Source organism: Engystomops pustulosus, chromosome 10 (genome assembly GCF_040894005.1).
Source record: "Engystomops pustulosus chromosome 10, aEngPut4.maternal, whole genome shotgun sequence".
Classification (NCBI taxonomy): domain Eukaryota; kingdom Metazoa; phylum Chordata; class Amphibia; order Anura; family Leptodactylidae; genus Engystomops; species Engystomops pustulosus.
This window is the reverse complement of record NC_092420.1, coordinates 91474694-91500543: the sequence shown is the minus strand read 5'-3', so window position 1 is coordinate 91500543 and position 25850 is coordinate 91474694. Positions and strand designations below refer to the sequence as shown.

General features: G+C 49.4%; 1 protein-coding gene across 13 annotated transcripts in view; it reads left to right on the top strand.

Annotated features, from left to right (window-relative positions):
- The window catches only part of PTPRF (protein tyrosine phosphatase receptor type F), a 697698-nt gene that overhangs the window by 528165 nt on the left and 143683 nt on the right, over positions 1-25850 (top strand). For all 13 annotated transcript variants that reach the window (XM_072128566.1, XM_072128569.1, XM_072128565.1 and 10 more), the window contains one exon: positions 20562-20715. In XM_072128566.1, coding sequence (XP_071984667.1) covers positions 20637-20715 — 79 coding nt within the window. In that variant the 5' untranslated portion in view covers positions 20562-20636. The remainder of the gene's footprint in view (positions 1-20561; positions 20716-25850) is intronic.

Here is a 25850-nt window from a genome sequence, read left to right as displayed (position 1 = left end):
CCTGCCCAGTGTAACAGGCTGTAAAGCTATAGCATGGAGGGGCTCCGGTAACTACGTGTTTCTAGGCGCAATTCAAACTCAAAGTGTGAATACGGTCTGAGGGTCACTGAATGTAACCGCTATGTGGGCACTGGCGGGCACACACGGGTACCAGTGATGGGACGTCATTGTGTTGTAGGGCTCCTCTTCCTCTTGGGGTCGCAGAGTTTTGCGCCATTTGGATAGGTGACATCAATGAAGCTGATTTCTTCTCCCACACAAACATTTCCAGTGTTTTCCTTGGAGTGACTGAAGACGTGTTGGTGCCCAGGAGTCGCTGGCGTTCCCGGGAGAGTCTGCGGCTGGTGTTGTTGTAATGAGATTCAGATAAATCCTCTCCAGTATTCGCCTCGTTGGCAGATCCCACCAGGGCTGAGAACAGATAGAAGCGGCTTCTAGTATCTGCTCTATAATTAGCCTCCCCTCCGTCCCCTCACATGTCACATCATCCGGCATGTCCACCCACACGGATCTCCGTGTAATGACGTCATCCCTGGCGAAATGGGGACCTAGTGTCTATCTCTCTGGACCTGGAGGAACATGTTGTCCCGATGTCTGTACAGTCCCTACAGATTGTAAATGTGCAGTAACATAGGGTAATGATAGAGCGAGAAGTGCATCATAGTGATATATGCTGCAAGGATCCACCACAAAATCCGGACAGCAACAACATATTGTTATCATTACAGTAAGGCCCTGCTGTTCTATGGGGAAGAGGGACTCCTTGTATCATTTATGACGGTATATAACTATGATGCTTGGATCCCCTGCACATTGTTTAGGCCACCTCACGTTCCAGGATTCACAGACCAAGCATAGTCGTGTGTTTTAGCTCTTGCACAAGGAAAATGTCTATGGACAAGAGGAAACAACACATATTTAGTATCTAAGCCAATTATTGGTGATACAGTTAGTGAGCAGCCCCCAGCCCACACTTCTCCATTCATTATCTCTAATGATGTTGGATCCGCTGTGGGAGTGTTTGCTTCTCTTGCAGTGCTGTTGGGTCTGCTCTTGGAGTGCTCCTGGGCTCTCTCTGAATGCACTCGGATCCGCTGTGGGAGTGCTCCCTTTTCTCTGAATTCTCTTGGCTCTGTTCTTGGAGTGCTCCTGGGCTCTCTCTGAATGCTCTGCAGTTTGAGTTCTGTGAGTGCTCTTGGACCTGCAGTGTAAGTTTTCTCTCCTCTGGGAGTGCTCTTGGACCTGCAGTCTGAGTTCTCTCCTATTGGAGTGCTCTTGGACCTGCAGTGTGAGTTCTCTGTTCTCTGGGATGGCTCTTGGATCTGCAGTGTGAGTTCTCTCCTATCGGAGTGCTCTTGGACCTGCAGTGTGAGTTCTTTGTTCTCTGGGAGTGCTCTTGGACCTGCAGTGTGAGTTCTCTCTTCTCTGGGAGTGCTCTTGGACCTGTAGTGTGAGTTCTTTCTCCTCTGGGAGTGCTCTTGGACCTGCAGTGTGAGTTCTCTCTTCTCTGGGAGTGCTCTTGGACCTGTAGTGTGAGTTCTCTCTCCTCTGGGAGTGCTCTTGGACCTGTAGTGTGAGTTCTCTCTCATCTGGCAGTGCTCTTGGACCTGTAGTGTGAGTTCTTTCTTCTCTGGGAGTGCTCTTGGACCTGTAGTGTGAGTTCTCTCTCCTCTGGGAGTGCTCTTGGACCTGTAGTGTGAGTTCTCTCTTCTCTGGGAGTGCTCTTGGACCTGCAGTGTGAGTTCTCTCTTCTCTGGGAGTGCTCTTGGACCTGCAGTGTGAGTTCTCTCTTCTCTCGGAGTACTCTTGGACCTGCAGTGTGAGTTTTCTCTTCTCTGGGAGTGCTCTTGGACCTGTAGTGTGAGTTCTCTCTCCTCTGGGAGTGCTCTTGGACCTGCAGTGTGAGTTCTCTCTTCTCTGAGATTGCTTTTGGACCTGCAGTGTGAGTTCTATCTTCCCTGAGTGCTCTTGAATCTATTGTGGGAGTGCTTGCAGATCCATAACGTTACATCATTGTCAGTGACTGATACATTTTAGATGATTTTACCTGTTGTTGATCCTCCACACAATGACAGCTGTGAATAATTTCCCTGTATACGTCAGCCGTGGCGTCTCCTCGTAGAGCCGGCAGGTGGGGAGGATGATGCTTATCAACCATGGATGGAAATAGCTGGAGGTCTCGCACCTATAAATAATTCTTGCCATCACTCAGTATGTGCCTCGCACACCCTCTTATTAGGAGTCATTGTGCTTCCGAGCATCTCCATGGCTCCTACTGCCTATTATATTCCAAATGGGGACAATATGGGACTTGATGGATATGTGGCCGGACAGCAGTTTAACGCTGCGCTCCTGTTCTCCAAGGTCCCCTTGTTGCTGCTTAGTATTCCGGATCCTCTTCCGAGGCTCAGGCCTTGTTTAATCAGCGTGGTTGTGATTGCTTCCTTGTATCCATGGGTCTCATCTTGAATTCAGTATTTTGCATTACAAATACGCTCTCGGGAGACGGCCAGGATTTATCGTTCCATCTGCCACGGCTTGTTACGGCAGGTTGCCTTGCTTTTTTTTTTTTTTTGGACCCCCTCTCTATTTCTGGATGTGATCCATTAACCAATGACATGTACCCCCAGTAACACCCCATGAAACCGCCATAGACAGGAGATACGTAGAAGGTCCAGCCTGTAACATTGTACATGCGGATTTCTTCCATTGTACCAAGTAGATTTGGCAGAGGCCGAGAGATGATAATTTCTGGATGCACAAAGCCTTAAAGGGGTTTTCTGGGCACTTTAACTACTAATGACCGATCAGCAGTCTGGGTAATTAGTAGTGTATCGGTCAGGGTGCGATACATGGAAAACCCTTGCTCCTAATGCGCTGCCATACTAGGGCCGGAGCAGTGAGGAGGCCACTTTATCCACATGGTATTGACCAGACAGGAGAACTTTAGGGACAGTGACCCATCCATAGAATAAGTCATTAGTAAAGGTCCTATGAAACCCCCTTTAAAACAGTCAGCATCTAACCGGGACAATCAAGAGTTAAAAATCACTTTGAGACTGCGCTCCTAAAAAAAAATAGTAATGCAAAGAAATAAACTGTCTGGAGAATGACTGACACCGGGAAAGGTTTTATTGGTTTATGTTTCATCTCCATTCATAGAACATCGATATTCGGGTGCAACCAAAATCCTAGGTCAATATCATGGGTGGAGTTTGTCCATCCTATAGGTGTGAACGCACCCTGGAGGCAGCCCATGGGGATGCTATGAGGCTGTGAGGACCCGGATGAGAGGGGGGCCACCCGAGGCCAGCCATGTATTGTACAGGGATGGCGTCTGCATTGGTGATGGAACCTTAGAATATGAAGAAATGGAAGATGTATCTCAGTAGATTAGGGTGGATGCTGGCGCCTTCTTGCTTATATTTTTGCCCCCTCCTCCATATACACCACTAGTTAGGAAATATCAGCGGTTGTGAATCTCCCATGTGGAGCTCTGCACATATTCAATCATCCTGAACACGGGTATAACACCTGTTCTGGTAATGAGCTGCGGGCCGGGCGTCCGTGGCTGTCGTCATCGCTCTCGCAGGCCTCATTTCCAGCTCTGTCTGTCTGCTTTGTGTTCACGAGTCTGGGGGCCGCCTGTTTGGGTGCTGGGCACGTTCCACCTTCCGTCTGGCTGCGGCTCCAATAAGTTGTCTCTTACCAGTTACAAAAATGATATCATTTCTGAAATGCCAGGCTATTTCTGGGTACGAGAATCGCTGGCGTGTGTCAGGAGGAAAGTGCAGCCTGGGGGCACAGACGGGTGATCTTTGGGACTGGCAACCCATACTGAGACCCGGAACAATGGGGGCTTTGTGCCGGTTTATCTTCTAGATTATATAAAACAATGTCCCCCGGTGTCCCGTGCAGCAGGAGGGGTAAGATCATAGTTTCCACTAATATGTTTCTGCTATTATGTATCAGTAAGTGGTCACATAGTGACGGCACCATTCATCAATACTTTATCTCTACTAGTTTCCACAGCCTCCTCTCTCTTCTAGGCTCTGCTGTCTCTTATAGGCCCATACTGCTTTGGGCTGTATATTCTGCACAGTGTGCCACATCATCCATAAGCTCTATATAGTGGTCCACATCATCCATAAGCTCTATACAGTGGTCCACATCATCCATAAGCTCTATATAGTGGTCCACATCATCCATAAGCTCTATATAGTGGTCCACATCATCCATAAGCTCTATACAGTGGTCCACATCATCCATAAGCTCTATACAGTGGAGCACGTCATCCACAAGCTCTATATAGCACTGCACATTATCCATAAGCTCCGTATCTGCACATCATTCATAAGATCTGCACAATGGTGCACATTCTCTATAAGCTCTTTACAGCAGTGCACACAATCCATAAGCTCTATACAGCGGTGCACATCATCCAAAAATTCTTCTCAATGGTGCACATCATCCATAAACTATGCAGCCATGCTCATCATCCATAAGCTCTATATAGCTCTGCACATCATCCATAAACTCTGTACATCATCCATAAGCTCTGCACAATGGTGCACATCATCCATAAACTCTGTACATCATCCATAGGCTCTATACAGTGGTGCACATCATTCATAAGCCTGTGTGTATGATAATATGTCTGGTTTTCCAGCTGGGACTCCTCCCTCCTGTACATCTCCATCTTCGGCTGAAATATGGAAATTCCCTCCTGATTTTTGGAGCCTCCAGGATCTCCGGATGAAACCCTTTCCATGTTGGAGCTGCTTCTCCCTCCTGTATATGTCAGGGGCTTCTATTTTGGGCGCTGCTGCTGTGTCAGTGTGGATGGAGCCGCTCCGCTCTCAGCTGCTGACGCATTTTGGTCGGAGAATGTTTAGCTTCCTCCTTTACATTTCACAGACAACTAAACTCCACTTATTAACCCTTTCACTGCATCTGCTGCAGTTTACTATCCAACTGGACTGTCCGGGATATAATACTCTGCACCAGAAGAGGAGGACTGCACAATATACTGCATTTACAATATCAGAAGGCGTCTGCATCCAAAACCGGGAGCTGTCAGCAGCTGTGACCATACAGACTGCAGCCAGTGCTGGGTATGTTATTAGTAGCAGCAGGACTGTGATATGTGGATTTATATTTCAGGATTGCAGATTCTCTGACTGCACTAGTGGCATGTCCTCACACTGCTGTGCTCTCTGCGTTAAATTTCTTCACTGCTCACTCTCTATCTGAATTACTGGTGTAGTATTTAACCAGAAACCTGCCACAATTTTTATGGAAAAGCAGAGCAGACTGAAGGGGTTGTAGACCGTGCCATTGCAGAGAGCTAAGTGCACAACGATGGGAGGACACGTCAGTGCAGTTGGAAAAGTTGCAATCCTGGAGTATAAATAAATCCATATATCACAGTACTGCTGCTACTAACAACACAAACAAAGGCACGATTACATCTCTTCAGGGACCAAACTTGTCTACACTGACTGCACAGAGCTCAGCAGTGTGAGGACATTGCACTTGGAGAAGCTACAATGCTGGAATATAAATGCACATATCACAGTCCTGCTGCTACTAACAACATACAGAGAGGTCTGATGACACATCTCTCTGGAGACAATACATAACACTGGCTACAGAGAGCACAGAGCACAACAGTGTGAGGTCTGATTACAAATCTCTCCAGGGACTATACATAACACTGGCTGCAGAGAGCACAGAGCACAGCAGTGTGAGGTCTGATTACACATCTCTGCAGGGGCAATACATAGCAGTGGCTGCAGAGAGCACAGAGCACAACAGTGTGAGGTCTGATTACACATCTCTCCAGGGACAATACATAACACTGGCTGCAGAGAGCACAGAACACAGCAGTGTGAGGTCTGATTATACATCTCTCCTGGGACAATACATAACACTGGCTGCAGAGAGCACAGAGCACAGCAGTGTGATGTCTGACTACACATGTCTCCAGGGACAATACATAACACTGACTGCAGAGAGCACAGAGCACAGCAGTGTGAGGTCTGATTACACATCTCTGCAGGGGCAATACATAGCAGTGGCTGCAGAGAGCACAGAGCACAGCAGTGTGACGTCTGACTACACATGTCTCCAGGGACAATATATAACACTGGCTGCAGAGAGCACAGAGCACAGCAGTGTGACATCTGACTACACATGTCTCCAGGGACAATATATAACACTGACTGCAGAGAGCACAGAGCACAGCAGTGTGAGGTCTGATTACACATCTCTCCAGGGACAATACATAACACTGGCTGCAGAGATCACAGAGCACAGCAGTGTGAGGTCTGATTACACATCTCTCCAGGGACAATATATAACACTGGCTGCAGAGAGCACAGAGCACAGCAGTGTGACGTCTGACTACACATGTCTCCAGGGACAATATATAACACTGACTGCAGAGAGCACAGAGCACAGCAGTGTGAGGTCTGATTACACATCTCTCCAGGGACAATACATAACACGGTCTGCAGAGATCACAGAGCACAGCAGTGTGAGGTCTGATTACACATCTCTCCAGGGACAATACATAGCAGTGGCTGCAGAGAGCACAGAGCACAGCAGTGTGAGGTCTGATTACACATCTCTCCAGGGACAATACATAGCAGTGGCTGCAGTCCGTGGGGTCACAGCTGAGGACCGGTTCCCTTCAGAGGGATAGTTAGGATTTGTGATGGATTTAATATTCTTATACATCCACGTTTCCCCGTGTTATCTCTGGTAAAGCGTTCAGACCTACAAGTATAATTACAATAATTAGACAAGTAGCAGATAAAATGAAGGGGTCAGGCACTAATCACAAAGCAATTATCTGCTGTATATCTCAGAACATCTCTGCAGCCCTGGCTAGAATTATATCATGTGAACATTTATAAGAAATAATTATAAGCCGCGATCCCGGCCAGGAAATACAGAGGGCGGCAACCCAAGGATGGAGGGAGTATAATAGAGGGGCTATTACCTCTATAGGGAGCAGTGCAGTCAGCCGATCCCCAGCCTGACATGGCTGATAACAGGGAGCAACAGATTTCATATGCTTGCAGACCAAAAGCAGCTGCAAAAGGGTCCAATGACTAGAGAGCACCCGTCTATCCTCTCAGATCTAAGGTGCCCTTACTGTGACATCACTGTGTGTATTATCCCCGTACTGTGACATCACTGTGTGTATTATCCTCTGTACTGTGACATCACTGTGTGTATTATCCCTGTACTGTGACATCGCTGTGTGTATTATCCCTGCACTGTGACATCACTGTGTGTATTATCCCTGTACTGTGACATCACTGTGTATTATCTCTGTACTGTGACATTACTGTGTGTATTATCCTCTGTACTGTGACATCACTGTGTGTATTATCCCTGTACTGTGACATCACTGTGTGTATTCTCCCTGTACTGTGACATCACTGTGTGTATTATACCAGCACTGTGACATCACTATGTGTATTATCCCTGTACTGTGACATCACTGTGTGTATTATCCCCGTACTGTGACATCACTGTGTGTATTATCCCTGTACTGTGACATCACTGTGTGTATTATCCCTGTGATGGAGCAGTTGCTGTAGTGGAGGTGTTATAGTGGGTGTGCGCTGTGGGGTTATACTCGGATGTGTTATGGAGGTTACGCTCTGTGGGTCCCTCACTCTGGCGGGTCGGGTGGTTCTGGTGCCGTGTAGTATCTTCCTCGTCAGTTCCCTTTGCAGCGGGTCCATTGTATGGCTGAGATGTCGTGTTTACTACTGGAGGATGTGGCGGTGAATTATATCCATCAGTGTCGCCCTCCATTCACTCTCCGCACTCATAGAACTTTCTTTGTCGCCGCCACAACAAAGCGTTTGGTGCGTGAGAAGTGGAAATCTTTGTATGTGGATAAAGGGATCGCTCTGCCACAAGACCCAATGATGTGTGGGTGAGCGGCGCCTGAACAGACTGTGCCCGGCTGCTGGGAGCCGCAGACATCTGGAGCGGGCAGAGCATGAATGGGGCTCATCTCCCTTGCACAATGCCCTCTACTCACCCGGCTCATCAAAGAACATCAGTACAAGGAAGACAGAGTACAGCCGCGACTAGGAACAGGGTGGTACATGGCCGAGGGTGCACCTCCACTGCAACACCCAAGCCACCCCCATCCAGAGCCCCTCTGCCCTCCCCCTGGGCCCCTCTGCCCTCCCCCTGGGCCCCTCTGCCCTCCCCCGGGGACCCTCCATCCATGTTCCTTATGGTAGAGATCCCTCATAGTTTGGGGTGCACAGACTCGCCCTCAGTATCAGCAGATTAACATCATGATGCAAATGTGAACTGAGTCTAAAATCCTGAGTTATCTGGAAGACGTCAGATGCAATGTAGCGGTGATTATGTGCGAGGTCCGGCCTTTATTTCAGAACTTCTCACTTTCTCTTGTTCTGCTCATGTCAGCACTTTTTCTGGGGAGGAGACTTCTCTGCTTTCTTCCATCTCTCCTTCTCGTTCGCTTTCTTGTAGGTTTCTCATCAGAGATCTTGGCATTTTGCTTTTTGTACAGACCCTGGGAGCGCTGCTCTGTGCTCACTGTATTCTGCTTTCTGTACAGACCCTGGGAGCGCTGCTCTGTGCTCACTGTATTCTGCTTTCTGTACAGACCCTGGGAGCGCTGCTCTGTGCTCACTGTATTCTGCTTTCTGTACAGACCCTGGGAGCGCTGCTCTGTGCTCACTGTATTCTGCTTTCTCTAAAGACCCTGGGAGCGCTGCTCTGTGCTCACTGTATTCTGCTTTCTGTACAGACCCTGGGAGCGCTGCTCTGTGCTCACTGTATTCTGCTTTCTGTACAGACCCTGGGAGCGCTGCTCTGTGCTCACTGTATTCTGCTTTCTGTACAGACCCTGGGAGCGCTGCTCTGTGCTCACTGTATTCTGCTTTCTGTACAGACCCTGGGAGCGCTGCTCTGTGCTCACTGTATTCTGCTTTCTGTACAGACCCTGGGAGCGCTGCTCTGTGCTCACTGTATTCTGCTTTCTGTACAGACCCTGGGAGCGCTGCTCTGTGCTCACTGTATTCTGCTTTCTGTACAGACCCTGGGAGCGCTGCTCTGTGCTCACTGTATTCTGCTTTCTGTACAGACCCTGGGAGCGCTGCTCTGTGCTCACTGTATTCTGCTTTCTGTACAGACCATGGGAGCGCTGCTCTGTGCTCACTGTATTCTGCTTTCTGTACAGACCCTGAGAGCGCTGCTCTGACGGAAGGTTCTGTGTGAATATACAGAGATACTCAGAGATACATTGATGATGATGATGTATATGAACTATACAGAGCAGGATTTTCCGCCATCTCCGGACCATGTGACCTCTTATCCCGTTCTGTTTCATGAGGTCGCCCGTCTTCTCCATCTCCGCGTCCATCTCTCCTCTGTCCATTACTTGCATTTATTCCTGTTTTCCAGTTTGGATTATTGATTGATTATTGGTTTTTCTGCGACTCCCAGACTCCAGGAATCTGGGTGCACTATATGGCGGAGCATTGGCAGGACCCTACAACTCCTCCATCTCCTCATATATGTAACACTAATCTGACCCCTGCACTCTTCAGATTTGCAGAACTACAACTCTCATCGTGATGGAAGCTCCAGGTCCGGGTGCCACTGCTCTATAACAACCACCCACAGACTGGTGCGGGTCCGAATACTCATCATACACATCACATTCCTTCCATACCTCACATTCTCCCAACCTATTATCATCCTTTCTCATGCCTGTAGTGGCTGATAAAAGGAAGCAATAACGGGCTCACTAGGCAAGGCTCGAGTGTTGGCCACCTATTAGATGCTGTGGCTTGGACCACCATGAAGTTACAGATGTGTCGCCTCTAAGAATCCGCCATTGTTTACATTGTAACTTGTGATGTGCAACATTATCGCAGAATATTCCGCAATCAGAATGTTACTTTGTGTCACATGACCCGCACTAATGTCTATATAGCATCAGCTGCTTGTATATACCCTGCAGACCTCTCTATATCCAGGGCAGGGGGGGCCTGAGCGCCGGCGGCCACGCATCTTCGCACATGAGCACGTTTTCATGGCTGATGTGGTAATTGCGTCGTCTTCTTCTGACCATTTTATTAAGCTCACGGCCGTCTCTATGTTGGATGCAGGAAAAGACTGAATCACTTGACCTATTTATAAGTCCTAATAACCGGCAAGCGGGAGGGGACGCGTTGTGCGCCGCGCAGCCAGAACATTAATACCACTGACAGGTGAATGACTCCGATTATCCGGAGACAATGGCCCCTGTCAGGGGGGATATATGAGGCCGTCAGCTCCTGACGCTGATGTGTGGGAAGCGGGAAAATGAGCAAACGCAAGGAGCCACATTGTGATGGTGATGCTGGGAGTCGTCAATCCGGTAGCTGTTATGGGGGGATCCTTGCATCCTGGGGTTAGGACCTCCTATGAGGGTGCAGTAGGGGTCTCTGTCACTCCCTCTTCTGTTCTCAGGAGCCACATTGTGATGGTGATAACAGGGGCTCCTCAGTCTGACAGCTTTTATGGGGGGATCCCTGCATCCTGGGGTTAGGACCTCCTATGAGGGTGCAGTAGGGGTCTCTGTCACTCCCTCTTCTATTCTCAGGAGCCACATTGTGATGGTGATGCTGGAGCTTGTCAATCCGGTAGCTGTTATGGGGGGATCCTTGCATCCTGGGGTTAGGACCTCCTATGTGGGTGCAGTAGGGATCTCTGTGACTCCCTCTTCTATTCTCAGGAGGCACATTGTGATGGTGATTACAGGGGCTCCTCAGTCCAGCAGCTGTTATGGGGGGATCCCTGCATCCTGGGGTTAGGACCTCCTATGAGGGTGCAGCAGGGGTCTCTATGACCCCCTCTTCTGTTCTCAGGAGCCGCACTGTTGAGGCTCCTCCAGTCGTGACCTTGCTGCAGACACACATATGACTTGTCGCTTTGCTGATTTTGACATTTTTTGCCATCAGGGTTTTTTCTGGCAGCATATTCCTTCCCATGAAGCTCTGCAGCTGCGCTGATTCATGGGAGCAGCAGCAGATTTTTAACCAGCGGGCAAATAAATCTCACTGGAGCGTGCACTGGACCACCAGTCCCTCCATGGTGGTAGCCGCCAGCCCTGGGAATCCCACCAGCTTCCTCTGCGGGGGCAGCAACCTCTGTGACAATGTGACATTCATCAGAGCGAGCGGCCGCAGGATTGTTCTCCATCTGCTGCACATGTCTCCCACACTATAATGTAAGAGGAGCGGCTTCCAAGGGAACCTGTCAGCAGGTGGGGCCATGAGACTGTCAGTCAGTGTTATGTACTATCCCAGTGCACATGGAGAAACTGCAATCCTGGAATATAAATCCATATACATAACACTGCCTGCAAAGAGCACAGCAGTGTGAGGTCTGATTACACATCTCTCCAGGGACAATACATAACACTGGCTGCAGAGAGCACAGAGCACAGCAGTGTGAGGTCTGATTACACATCTCTCCAGGGACAATACATAACACTGCCTGCAAAGAGCACAGAGCACAGCAGTGTGAGGTCTGATTACACATCTCTCCAGGGACAATACATAACACTGGCTGCAGAGAGCACAGAGCACAGCAGTGTGAGGTCTGATTACACATCTCTCCAGGGACAGTACATAACACTGGCTGCAGAGAGCACAGAGCACAGCAGTGTGAGGTCTGATTACACATCTCTCCAGGGACAATACATAACACTGGCTGCAGAGAGCACAGAGCACAGCAGTGTGAGGTCTGATTATACATCTCTCCAGGGACAATACATAACACTGGCTGCAGAGAGCACAGAGCACAGCAGTGTGAGGTCTGATTACACATCTCTCCAGGGACAATACATAACACTGGCTGCAGAGAGCACAGAGCACAACAGTGTGAGGTCTGATTACACATCTCTCCAGTTACAATACATAACACTGGCTGCAGAAAGCACAGAGCACAGCAGTGTGAGGTCTGATTACACATCTCTGCAGGGACAATACATAACACTGGCTGCAGAGAGCACAGAGCACAACAGTGTGAGGTCTGATTACACATCTCTCCAGGGACAATACATAACACTGGCTGCAGAGAGCACAGAACACAGCAGTGTGAGGTATGATTACACATCTCTCCAGGGACAATACATAACACTGGCTGCAGAGAGCACAGGGCACAGCAGTGTGAGGTCTGATTACACACTCTCCAGACTGGTTGCTGTCTGTATGGTCACAGCTGCTGATGGTTTCCCAGTATTCTCCTGGCATCGGTTCCTTGTGTAGGGATAGTTACTCCCATGACCTGAATCATGCACACAGCTGAGGTGTGAGGCGCCGAGGACCTCCCCGGTCACGGTTACATGGCTGCCATCCTCTTGTACATTGTTGACCTGGGCCAGCGATTTGCACATGGTAATAATATGTGGCACCAGTCGTAGGGCAGGATTACCGCTGGGCATCTCCTGGGCCGCAGAGCTGACAGTTTACAGGAGCAGCCGCTGTATCTGCTGGGGTCAGGGCGCGCTGTCATTAATAGAAACCGTGTGAGAAAGTGAAGCGTCTGTAACGGAAGCTGCACCGCGCCGTAACAAGCAAAGCTTAAGCCGCTGCCTTGTATTAGCGGTGCCAGGCTCTGCCCAATTGGATGCCTCAGTAATCCAGCTCTGGGATTGTGCTCCGCTCGCTGCCAGGCCGCCTTTGTTGTATTTCCAGAGGATTTTTTTGTGCTTAAACCTCAGTTGTGCTCATTCTGAGCGCCTGGAAGTATAAGCCCCCTCCCTGCCCCTCTCGCTCCATCGCTGAGCTGGATTTAAGGTGTTCATCCCCTTCCTGGGGTCTGCACGTCCTGATAAAGCAGAAGGGGGAGCATACTCCTCTCCAGATCCCCCCCCCTACCCCTTTCTGTTGATATTGCTCCGGTTTTTGCAGTTATTTAGTGTTTTGGGGGTCTAGAGATTTCTGCTTCCTGGAAACATGTAATGACCCAAACCTTTTCACAGCTGAGGGGTTGTTGCAATGTACAGTTTTGACCTGTGTTTCTCGATTGCCCCTAAAGTTAGGAGTCAATATCTGGCACAGCAGGGTACATGCTCGACCTGCTGCTCCATTCATAAGGGGAGCCCCCATTCTTATGATTATTGGGGGTCCATGGGGTTTCTGGGGGGCACAGTCCTTTAAGACTTGTGTGGATAAACCTTTTCCATAGACTAGAATGAATACTGCTGTAATGTGGTGTATTCATGGTGGGGCTGGTGGGGCCCCGCTTCTCCGCAGGTTTATTCTGTTCTGTTCAGCGGCTGCTCGGTGAGAACGCAGGAGAAAAGGTCAAGGATGACAGCTCCTTCTTGTCTCCTCCAAATGAGCGGAAAACAGGAATATTATTCTGTCAAGAATGAAGGAGGTCGAGAGAGTGTATGTATGTGTGTGTATATATGTGTGTGTGTATATATGTGTGTGTGTATATAAGTGTGCATATGTGTGTGTGTATAAGTGTGTTTATATCAGTGTGTGTATGTGTGTATAAGGATGACAGCAGAAAACGAATATTATTCTGTCAGGAATGAAGGAGACGAGAGAATGTACATATGTGTGTGTAATAAGTGTTCATATAAGTGTATATAAGTGTATATATGTGTGTATAAGTGTACACATATTAGTGTATGTGTCTTAGGTTGCATATGTGTATGAATCTGTGGGATTGTGTGAATCCGGTGCATGCATGTACATGTCTGTGTGTGTGCACCTGCATATAACTTTGGGGTTGTGCACATCTGTCTGAATGAACCTGTTGGTGTGCTCGTCTGTCTGTGTGCACGCTTGTCTGTCTGTGTGCACGCTTGTCTGTCTGTGTGCACGCTTGTCTGTCTGTGTGCACGCTTGTCTGTCTGTGTGCACGCTTGTCTGTCTGTGTGCACGCTCGTCTGTCTGTGTGCACGCTCGTCTGTATGTGTGCACGCTCGTCTGTATGTGTGCACGCTCGTCTGTCTGTGTGCACGCTCGTCTGTCTGTGTGCACGCTCGCCTGTCTGTGTGCACGCTCGTCTGTCTGTGTGCACGCTCGTCTGTCTGTGTGCACGCTCGTCTGTCTGTGTGCACGCTCGTCTGTCTGTGTGCACGCTCGTCTGTCTGTGTGCACGCTCGTCTGTCTGTGTGCACGCTCGTCTGTCTGTGTGCACGCTCGTCTGTCTGTGTGCACGCTCGTCTGTCTGTGTGCACGCTCGTCTGTCTGTGTGCACGCTCGTCTGTCTGTGTGCACGCTCGTCTGTCTGTGTGCACGCTCGTCTGTCTGTGTGCACGCTCGTCTGTCTGTGTGCACGCTCGTCTGTCTGTGTGCACGCTCGTCTGTCTGTGTGCATGCTCGTCTGTCTGTGTGCACGTTGTCTGTCTGTGTCTGTGTGCACGCTCCCCTGTCTGTGTGCACGCTCCCCTGTCTGTGTGCACGCTCCCCTGTCTGTGTGCACGCTCGCCTGTCTGTGTGCACGCTCGCCTGTCTGTGTGCACGCTCGCCTGTCTGTGTGCACGCCCGCCTGTCTGTGTGCACGCCCGCCTGTCTGTGTGCACGCTCGTCTGTCTGTGTGCACGCCCGCCTGTCTGTGTGCACGCCCGCCTGTCTGTGTGCACGCTCGTCTGTCTGTGTGCACGCTCGCCTGTCTGTGTGCGCGCTCGTCTGTCTGTGTGCGCGCTCGTCTGTCTGTGTGCACGCTCGTCTGTCTGTGTGCACGCTCGTCTGTCTGTGTGCACGCTCGCCTGTCTGTGTCTGTGGGCATCCTTACCTGTTTGTCTGAGCAGCAGGTACTATTTCCGGCTGCAGAGGAATGTGTTACATGTATGTGAGGGGCACTTACCTCTTCCCCAGGTTCCCATCCTCGCAGGGTGGGTCCCTCCACAATTCTCTCCATACTTCTTCATGGCAGAATTGACTTGTTCTCGGAGGAGACGCTTTCTGTTCTGCTTGTCTTTAAAAACCCAGTGTGAAGATCAACAAAAATGGCAGAAGAGGAAAAACAATGTAAACGGGGGGAGTTTGTTTTTGCAATTTATTTTTTGGCAGCAGGCGAAATTACAGTTGCTTTCCCTCCTAAGTGCTACAAAGTGTTTGTGTTGAATCAGATTCTAATGACACCAGGTGTGCAGATGGTGGAGCGCCGCGCGTGAAAGGATTGTAAAAACAGCTCGCTGGCGGCGGATACTGGGGGACCCCCCCAAGCCAAAATCACATTACAGGACCCACCCTTCCTCCAGTATTATATTAGAGGACTCCATCCCCCCCCCCCGCCCTTTCACCATCACATCACCAGGCCCCCCATTGTCCCCAATATCACATTACCGGGCCCCCACCACTTCCTCCATTATGACATCACCGGATCCCCTCGCTCCCTCCAGTATCACATCCATAGACCCCCCCACTCGTTCTTTCAGCATCACATCACCAGGCCCCCTATTCTCCCCAATATCACATCACTGGACCCCCATTCCCCCCAGTATCACTGGGGACCCCCCTCCCCTCCAGGAGTGTGACTTCCTGCATCCGGTGCGACTTTAATCCTCACACTATTGATCCGTCTTATGTTATTTCTTGGAATTCTGAATTTCAAGGGTTTTATTCTTCCTGGAGGAGGCAGACGCTCCACGACGTTATCCGGCCGCGCCGTGACAGCGATCTGAAGACCTCACTCTGACCCCAACACAGGAGCACGGAGATGTCTGCGCCCCATGTTCTGCCATATTACAGTTATTGATTTTTCTGGCGCCTACATCTCCTGATGCTGAGCCCACAACCTGCTCCATATTAATGGCACACAGGAGACAGGAGAGCTGCTGTTCTCTGTTATCAGCCATTTCATCTCAGGGATACTTCTTCTCTTTGCTTACTTCAGTAGAACTGGTGCACATTCCCTGTGTCTGCAGCGATGCGGGCAGCGTGGCACAGTGCTGGGATATGTGCCAATGTGTGAGGGTGTTCCTGGGCAGCCGGCTCCGGGATGTCTCCAGTCCAGACCACAGCCAGCTCTCCATCCGTGGGAGGAAGTAATGTAATGCTGCACTTTGCTGTTACCTGTGGTTGCTGATCTGCTGAGTGCACAGCTGCCTGATGGATGCCCGGGCCCCATAGACTTCCCCGGGACTGTCCTCAGATCATTAAGGGCACATCCTCAGTATCTTGATGGAGCAGAAATGGCTCCACATTACATGTCCCGTCTGGATCCTCCCAGGTAACATCTAAGGGGATATGTTACTATTTCTAAATCCCCATCAGAGGGAGAGGATTTCCCCTCATCCATAACTACTGGAACTTACAGATAACATAGAGTTGGCTACAGATTCACGATCTATATGCTGGTAAATACAATTTTATGAAGAGTTCTGACATTTCAATAAATGGTGCCCCCTGGTGTTCATTTCCTTACCCAGTACGGCGCCACCTGGTGTTCACAATGTATAGTAGTGTGCACATCCATCTCCTGAGCTCTGTGCTGGTGGACACACAGCCAGGTCTCTACATAGTGATCCTCTCTTCACTTCAGGGCAGCCAATTGCTTCTTGCCCTGCTTGTCAGGATAGAAGCAGAGCCTCTGCAGTGTAGTGCAGTATTGCTGAGGAGACTGATTCTGTCTAGGGACCACTTGGTTTCAGAAGTCGCCAGAAGGGAATAGCCAGCTGCCAGAGGGAGAAGGAGACTGATTCTGTCCTGGACCCTCCTAGAGGGAGGAGGCTGGATCTGTGCAGTATTCCCCTCCAGCATCAATATGGATGAACACATTAAATCAAGAAATATGCTAGAAAAAAATCAGATTACTTTAAATAGCCTTTCAGGCGGCAGATCCTGCAGAGCATTGCGTTTTCTGTCACAAATCCAGATGTGAACAGCGCCTTAGTGTTCTGGTCCCTATATGGTCCGGTATGGGGCTGTGTATAGTCCCCATTCCAGATTCCTGGCTCATAGTTAATGGGAATCCTTCTTGCCCCCTCTTTCCAGGCTACATATGGGGGTGCAGTGCCCTTCTTGGGGTTAGTTGTGTTGTGGATTCCCTATATTTTGCATTCCGTTACCTGCGGATCTACTGAATCTTTCAGGTTTCTTTATGTAATGACCTCACTGAGACGCCGGAGTGACGAGACTTTTCCAGTTTGGACCGTTTTGCTCTTTGCAGATTTTTTGGCTTCTGTTAAAATAAAAAAACGTATCGCACAAAATCCACTGGTCTCCAGGAAATCACAACCTATAAAATCCTGGAGGGGAGTCCCAGGGTGAGCGCAAGTCTTGGCCGCCGCTGTCTATTATGTAATAAGAATAACATTTTGGACCGATGAAGTCTATAAAGTCGTCTTCTGGTGTCGATACAAAGAATCGCTCTAATAATAATAATAATTTAGTGTCGGTTTTGGCCAGAAAGAGGCTGGTGATCAGATTAGAGATGACGTCAGGAGCTGCGACACTAAGGGCTCTGCTATATCGGGCACAGTGAAAGCATGATGGGAGTTGTAGTATACCTAGAGATCTCCCCTAGCTCAGGACCCCAGAGAGCACCTTATGTATGGGTGTAATCAGACAATACAGTATTGTTTCAGCTTCATAAGAAAGTATTAGCTGCAGACTACATATCATTTGGTAATCATTGTCTCTGGTGTCGTAGCGCAGTATTATGTGGATGATCCATGGGATAATGATCCCAGCATTTTATTCCTTACAGTACTTGTAATTATTACTGGTAATCTCAAGAGTAAAGCTATGCTCAGAGCACAGAGCACAGCAGTGTGAGACTGAAGGCATGAACTACCCGTACCTTTAAGGAAAACACATGGGCACCTTCATGCCGAGATAAACCCCTTCTAAACCAACTTATGAGTAAAACAGATCACAACTCTTGCTGGGTGTAAAAAGGTCACAGCTTTATTATCTCCATACAAACAATGCCAAAGGCTTAAGGCGCTTAATGTTTTTATTGGTCTCCTCGTGCTCGGCTGCTGTATGCCAGCTGGACTCCCAGCTGGCAAGTCGGCCAGCCGAGCCGTCTCCATCACATCTTTCACTTTCCGTCAGCTGAGACAAACAAGAAAAAAACTACATAAATTAACATAAAACAACACAGGGAGGGAGCCGACTCAGCCAAGAGGTAGGTGAGAAGGGAACAGGGGCTTATAAAACCCCATGTAAACTAGGCGGGGGGACGTGGTGAGGTAGCCAGAGGGGAGGGATGGTAGCCCCAAAACAAGCCCGCCCCCCATAACATTAAAGTGCCAACAGCCCAGTATAAAGTTAATTACACGGAAACCACCCCAGCCTCCAGTCCCAGGGCACCTTCCTTAACTAGTCAGGGGTACCCTCCAGGACATGCCCCAGTGCATTTTAAAGAAGCTCCAATCATGGAATAGAAATCAATATATCACAGCCCTGCTGCTACTAACACTATGCACGGCGGTCTGCTTACACAACTTTACATTGACTGTACATAACACTGGCTGCAAAGGGCTCAGAGCACAGCAGTGTGATGACACCAAGTTTTGATTACACATGTCTGCAGGGACAATACATAACACTGGCTGCAGAGAGCACAGAGCACAGCAGTGTGAGGTCTGATTACACATCTCTCCAGGGACAATTCAAAACACTGGCTTTAGAGAGCACAGAGCACAGCAGTGTGAGGACATGCCACCAGGGCACTAGGAGAAGCTATAAATCCATATATCGCAGTCCTGCTGCTACTAACAACATACACAAAGGTCTGATTACTCTGCAAGGACAATACATATCACTGGCTGCAGAGAGCACAGAGCACAACAGTGTCAGGTCTGATTACACATCTCTCCACTGGTCTATGAGGTCACACTTTCCTGTATGTAAGATATGGCTGTGTGCATGCTGCTGTCTCTCCATGCTGACATATTTCCTGCCCGGTGGGTATTGACAGTCCCGGCAGCTCAGCATTTGCGCCGTGTTAGCAGCTAATCCTATAAATGTTGTGTATGTACAATACCAAGCGCTTCCATCCCTGCTCGTAGCTTGGTGTCCGCTCCCGGTGGTGGCTGCGGTGCCAGGACGGATTGGATGTAGTTGCGGGGAATGAGTTCATATGAAAGTGATCAGTCTTAGTACATGAATAATAGAGGCAGCTCCTCCATTAGTAATGTCTTCCTTCTGTTGCTCCCCAGGAAATCTTGGAGTGGAGATGATGGGGCGACATCTGCTCAGCCGCGGATTCTGGGGGCGGGAGGGCGGGAGGCGCTGTCCTTGTGCTTTATCCTAGGCTCAACTTATGATTTTGTATTGAATGTAGTTCAGGAAAAGTTTAGGGATTGGAAAGATGTAGGAATAGACGCTGTGTGTTAGGGGAGGCCTCAGTCACAACTTTATTGGGCCCAAACTGCCTACAAGGGAAGCAAATAACTGGAGCTCTTAATCCAGGGGTCCCGGGCCCTCAGCCTGATAAGAGGTCAGAGGTGCACAGTGACCGCTCTAAACCATTATATAAGGAATCCTGCAAGTCCTCTGCATCCGCACCCCCTGCACAGTGGATGCCAGGATCTGGCCATGTCCTGCAGAGACCACAGTCCTTCTTATCAGGGACCCCAGAGATACAGAGCTCTGCAGATCAGGGCATCCACTGTGCAGGGGGTGCGGGTGTTTGTGTGGTTGCAGGTTGTGCTGGTGCAGGGCATGTGGGGTGTTCTAGTGCAGGGTGTGCCGCTGCAGGGTGTATAGTTGTCCAGTGTGCTGCTTCAGAGTGTGCTGCTGCAGGATGTGTGGTTGCCCAGTGTGCTGCTGCAGGATGTGTGGTTGCCCGGTGTGCTGCTGCAGGATGTGTGGTTGTCCGGTGTGCTGCTGCAGGATGTGTGGTTGCCCAGTGTGCTGCTGCAGGATGTGTGGTTGCCTAGTGTGCTGCTGCAGGATGTGTGGTTGCCTAGTGTGCTGCTGCAGGATGTGTGGTTGCCCAGTGTGCTGCTGCAGGATGTGTGGTTGCCCGGTGTGCTGCTGCAGGATGTGTGGTTGCCCGGTGTGCTGCTGCAGGATGTGTGGTTGCCCGGTTTGCTGCTGCAGGATGTGTGGTTGCCCGATGTGCTGCTGCAGGATGTGTGGTTTCCCGGTTTGCTGCTGCAGGATGTGCTGCTGCAGGGTGTGCTGCTGCAGGGTGTGTGGTTGCCCAATGTGCTGCTGCAGGATGTGTGATTGCCCGATGTGCTGCTGCAGGATGTGTGGTTGCCCAGTTTGCTGCTGCAGGATGTGTGGTTGCCCAGTTTGCTGCTGCAGGATGTGCTGCTGCAGGGCATGTGGGGTGTACTGCTGCAGGATGTGCTGGTGCGGGGGATTCACAGGAGAGAATTGGTTTGATAGTGACTTTAAAAAAATGAAGCATCTTGAGGACGCTGGGAAAGCTGGGTGAGCATTACTAGCAGCCATATTGCTTCCCACTAGAGAACAGAAAGTTTTCTATTATGTGTATCCTAGGGGGCGCTGCTTATATGATTTCACTTGATCAATGTCTCCGTGTTGCATCTGATACTAACCCATCTGTTGTGTTCTGTGCAGGAGAGCGCCTGAGACCATAACGCCGGATGTATTAACCACCTTACACCAGGCCTGGAGAGGAGACCGCTTGTAAATATGGTGCCTTACTCCCCCCAGACCCAGCTCATCGTCCTGGCACTGCTCCTCTGCTCCGCCATCAACACCAACGCAGACAGTAAGTTACTTCACCGCTCTCTCTCTCTTACTTGCTTACATGGTTCTGATCCATAATTCAATCTGGAAACCCAAAAATCAAGTTGATGAAGGAACTGTGGATCCTTATGTCTGCTCTGCTATGTAGAAGGGCTCATTGATCCCTATTTTAAGACATTTTTAGGTCTGGAGATGGGTGTTAGAGTCTGCAATGTGCTGGAGATCTCGTGGTACGATGTACAATATGTCTATGACTGTCTCTGTATGCACTTTATGGGATGGAGATTACAAATGGGATTAAGGGTCTGGGGGCTTTGGGGCAGTAGATTTGTGCCTCCCTGTGGCTGGGGGTCTCTTGTGACACACCATGTAACATTGGCCGCTTACCTTCCAGTATATTATTGAATTGTTTTCCTAGTGCCGTCTCCGCACATCGAGGTCTTTGTTCTCGGGATTGGAGGAGCCGCTGCTTGTAATAGTCTGTATTATATAATTATTGTGCCTCATTATTAGGCATCTCCGCCGCGTCCCTCCTTTGTATTGTTTTGTGTTTCACATGAATTAAAACACCCGCTTGGACCGAGTAATCCAACAGCATAGCCGGGACCGGGCAGGAGACAAGTGGCTCTTCAGTGCGAGGCGGGAGAGGACCCAAGACTGAAGAGTCTATGGGAATAATGAGGAGGCAGGATCCAGCTCTGTGCAGCCGTATCCGAGGAATAGGATAGGCTGTATTCTCAGTGATGGCACCGCTGCTCTCTAGTGATGGATAGGCTGTATTCTCAGTGATGACACTGCTGCTCTCTAGTGATGGATAGGCTGTATTCTCAGTGATGGCACCGCTGCTCTCTAGTGATGGATAAGCTGTATTCTTAGTGATGGCACCGCTGCTCTCTAGTGATGGATAGGCTGTATTCTCAGTGATGTCACCGCTGGTCTCTAGTGAGGGATAGGCTGTATTCTCAGTGATGTCACCGCTGGTCTCTAGTGAGGGATAGGCTGTATTCTCAGTGATGTCACCGCTGCTCTCTAGTGATGGATAGGCTGTATTCTCAGTGATGGCACCGCTGCTCTCTAGTGATGGATAGGCTGTATTCTCAGTGATGGCACCGCTGCTCTCTAGTGTTGGATAGGCTGTATTCTCAGTGATGGCACCGTTGCTCTCTAGTGATGGATAGGCTGTATTCTCAGTGATGGCACCGCTGCTCTCTAGTGATGGATAGGCTGTATTCTCAGTGATGTCACCGCTGCTCTCTAGTGATGGATAGGCTGTATTCTCAGTGATGTCACCGCTGCTCTCTAGTGATGGATAGGCTGTATTCTCAGTGATGGCACCGCTGCTCTCTAGTGATGGATAGGCTGTATTCTCAGTGATGTCACCGTTGCTCTCTAGTGAGGGATAGGCTGTATTCTCAGTGATGTCGCTGGTGCTCTCTAGTGATGGATAGGCTGTATTCTCAGTGATGTCACCGTTGCTCTCTAGTGAGGGATAGGCTGTATTCTCAGTGATGTCACCGCTGCTCTCTAGTGATGGATAGGCTGTATTCTCAGTGATGCCACCGCTGCTCTCTAGTGATGGATAGGCTGTATTCTGGTTGGACCATGTCATCCTGATATATTACTGGGATGATGCCTCCTACTACAGTATTTTATCTTCTGAATGTATAATGGCCATCTGCATCCAGAAACGCTGGGGAGCTCTGGCGCGTCACTTGCCGGCTCGTTAATTAGATGGAGACGTGACTTGCGGGAAATAACAGGTGGATTGTTCTGTCTTTCTCTCTTTGTTGGATCCTGGGAAGGGAAGAAGTTTTATAATAGAGAATCAGAAAGATCCGTCGGTTCTCCCGGGTGACCTGTCACTGTATCTGTCGCGGTGACCACAAGCCCATTACGTCTCCGCACAGTTGTTTCCTTGTGATTGTTGTAAACGTTCCCTTCAACCATTTCTGGCTTTAGGAAGTGACTGCTGCGGCTTGGAGGATTATTTATCTGCTAAAGTAAAATAAGTGAAGCAAAATGCTTGACCCCGCATGCCATCCCGCACCCCACGTGTCCTGGAGGATACCTGTCCTGACAACTGAGGGCCCCTGTGCACTGGCAATGTATGGGCCACCACTGACAGAACCAAGGACAATACTGGGTTGTCCTCTCCATCCTGGCCAGTAAAGAGGGGTCCTGATTGAGGGAACCTTGTCTTTGGCATACAGAAGATTTCCCTAGTGGCCATCTAGGGTACTGAACGGTAGTTAGTACGCTGCTAGTGGTCTATGGCATTAAAGGGGTTGCTTGGAGCATCATCTGATGGTCAGGAGTGTGACAAGGAGGATTCATATGTTAAACCATCCTGGGGATAGAGTGGGCCCCTGTAGTGTCATGTCCCTTGTAGAGCTGAATTATTTAAAGATGCTGAAGGAAGTCAGAAGCGCAGTGTGGCCAGCATGACTGCGCTCCTAAGTGACTCTCATTCTTGTTCCATTGCCCTGGTCTGCACCATATCCTCTCTCCAATACGGCTCCAGACAGAGGAAGCTTGAAGCATTTAGAAATTTTGCTCACAGCCACATCTTCATGGACCTAAGTGCAGGTTGCCTGCGCCTTTCTCATAAGCTAAATTTAGTTCCACAATTGACGTCTGAAGCCGGAAGTTGGAGAAGCTTCAAATTTGTAAACTTCTGGACGTCCAGAGTGAAAGATTATGAACAGAGTAAGAGCGAAGCTACAAGACGAGACAGAAACCTGTTCTGAGAACTTCTGGTGCAGCCCATGTAACCATGAACCCAAACCCAAACTCTAGCACCGAGTGCAGGATCTATCACGCTCTGCTATACTCTCTAAAATCTGCCGTGTATTCGGACAAATATCAGTCTACCATCCCAAACCATCCTGATAAACCAGGGATAGTACCCATAAATGGAGGCACCGGGACTGCGGTATTTTCTTATATTTATTATCCAGGGCCTCCTTCCTTCTAAAATTAACTTTTATAATAAGCTTATGAGCCAGAAGGGCTCTGGGGGGGGGGGGGGGGGTTTAACCAGAGCACCTCCATGCTGCAGATTCACAGACTGTTACACTGTGCAGGAACACTTCTCACTCCCACTGGGGGTCATTTACTAAGGGCCCGATTCGCGTTTTCCCGACGTGTTACCTGAATATTTCCGATTTGCGCCGCTTGTACATGAATTGCCCCGGGTTTTTGGCGCACGCGATCGGATTGTGGCGCATCGGGGCCGGCATGCGCGCGACAGAAATGGGGGGGGCGTGGCCGAACGAAAACCCGACGTATTCGGAAAAACCGCCGCATTTAAAAACCGAAAATGTGTCGCTTGGGGAGCGCTCACCTTCACCTTCTATGGGATGGTGCATTCCGGGGCGTTAAGATTATTTTCGGCGCTGCAGCGCCACCTGGTGGACGGCGGAGGAACTACCATCTTAAATCCCGGCCGGACCCGAATCCTGTGCAGAGAACGCGCCGCTGGATCGCGAATGGGCCGGGTAAGTAAATGTGCCCCACTGTGTTAGATTAAATCTGGCAGAGGGAGGGGGAAGTGCTGAGAAAGGAGGGGGAGCCCTTCTGGCTCATTAGCATAATTATGAAAGTAGATTTTAGAAGGAAGGAGACAATGGATAACAAATATTAGAAGATTCCGACAGTCCCGGAGCCCGGATCTATGAGTAATGTCCCTTGTTTATTATGGATTTCAAGGGTGACCTGGAGCAGTTTCGGATGTTGGGTGGGTGGTCTGTGGGCAGGTCCATAGACTATAATTCTGGTATCAGAACGTTGGAAGTTCTGGGAAATGTTCTGTAACACATTGTTACATCACTCGCTCCACTTGTGGGTAGATGAGCAGAAGTAAATGTAACTTTTTTTAAAAGTTGCAACAGTTTTCCCAATCTCCTTCAGTAGAGAGATCACAGAAGGTGGAGAGATCTCTCCGGACAGGAGGGTGGTGCAGATATTAGGAGAGCATTCACACAGTCATGGCCTCCTGATGGAGCGATAGTGACAACACGGACCTTTTAATACTTGGAGCCATTTTTGCTGATAACTGAATAATTTCCCCTGAATCCTCCGTGAGAAGTGGAGTACAATGCGGGGACAGCGCGGCAGTAATCCCTCCTTGTTATCCTGTTCTCCCTTGTTGACATAAGGTGGATTTCGCTGTGACGTTACGTCCTGATAATTCCCATAGACGGACGATTAGGACATGTTGATTCTCAGGCGGGGCGGCTGTTCCTCTGCCCTGTAGGATTATCTCAGGATTTGAGCTGATTATTGGGATGCAGTATTCTGCTTGTGCTGTTGGATTGGATTCGGGTTACGGCGTGGCTCTGTTTAACCAGCTTGTGAAATATTTGTCTCCGCGAGGGGCCCCCGAGATAACATGGAATTAATTTGCTTTAAGAGATTCAGAACAGTTTTATATGTGAGAGAATTTTAACAGTGAATATTTAGCTTGAGAGTATTCAGATTACTGGATTATGGAATAGTTTATCAGTAAATCTGCATAATCTATGAGGGCGCCGCTGGTCTCTAGTGATGGATAGGCTGTATTCTCAGTAATGTCTCTGCTCTCTAGTGATGGATAGGCTGTATTCTCAGTGATGGCACAGCTGCTCTCTAGTGATGGATAGGCTGTGTTCTCAGTGATGGCACCGCTGCTCTCTAGTGATGGATAGGCTGTATTCTCAGTAATGTCTCTGCTCTCTAGTGATGGATAGGCTGTATTCTCAGTGATGGCACAGCTGCTCTCTAGTGATGGATAGGCTGTGTTCTCAGTGATGGCACCGCTGGTCTCTAGTAATGGATAGGCTGTATTCTCAGTAATGTCTCTGCTCTCTAGTGATGGATAGGCTGTATTCTCAGTGATGGCACAGCTGCTCTCTAGTGATGGATAGGCTGTGTTCTCAGTGATGGCACCGCTGCTCTCTAGTGATGGATAGGCTGTATTCTCAGTAATGTCTCTGCTCTCTAGTGATGGATAGGCTGTATTCTCAGTGATGGCACAGCTGCTCTCTAGTGATGGATAGGCTGTGTTCTCAGTGATGGCACCGCTGCTCTCTAGTGATGGATAGGCTGTATTCTCAGTGATGGCACCGCTGCTCTCTAGTGATGGATAGGCTGTATTCTCAGTGATGGCACCGCTGCTCT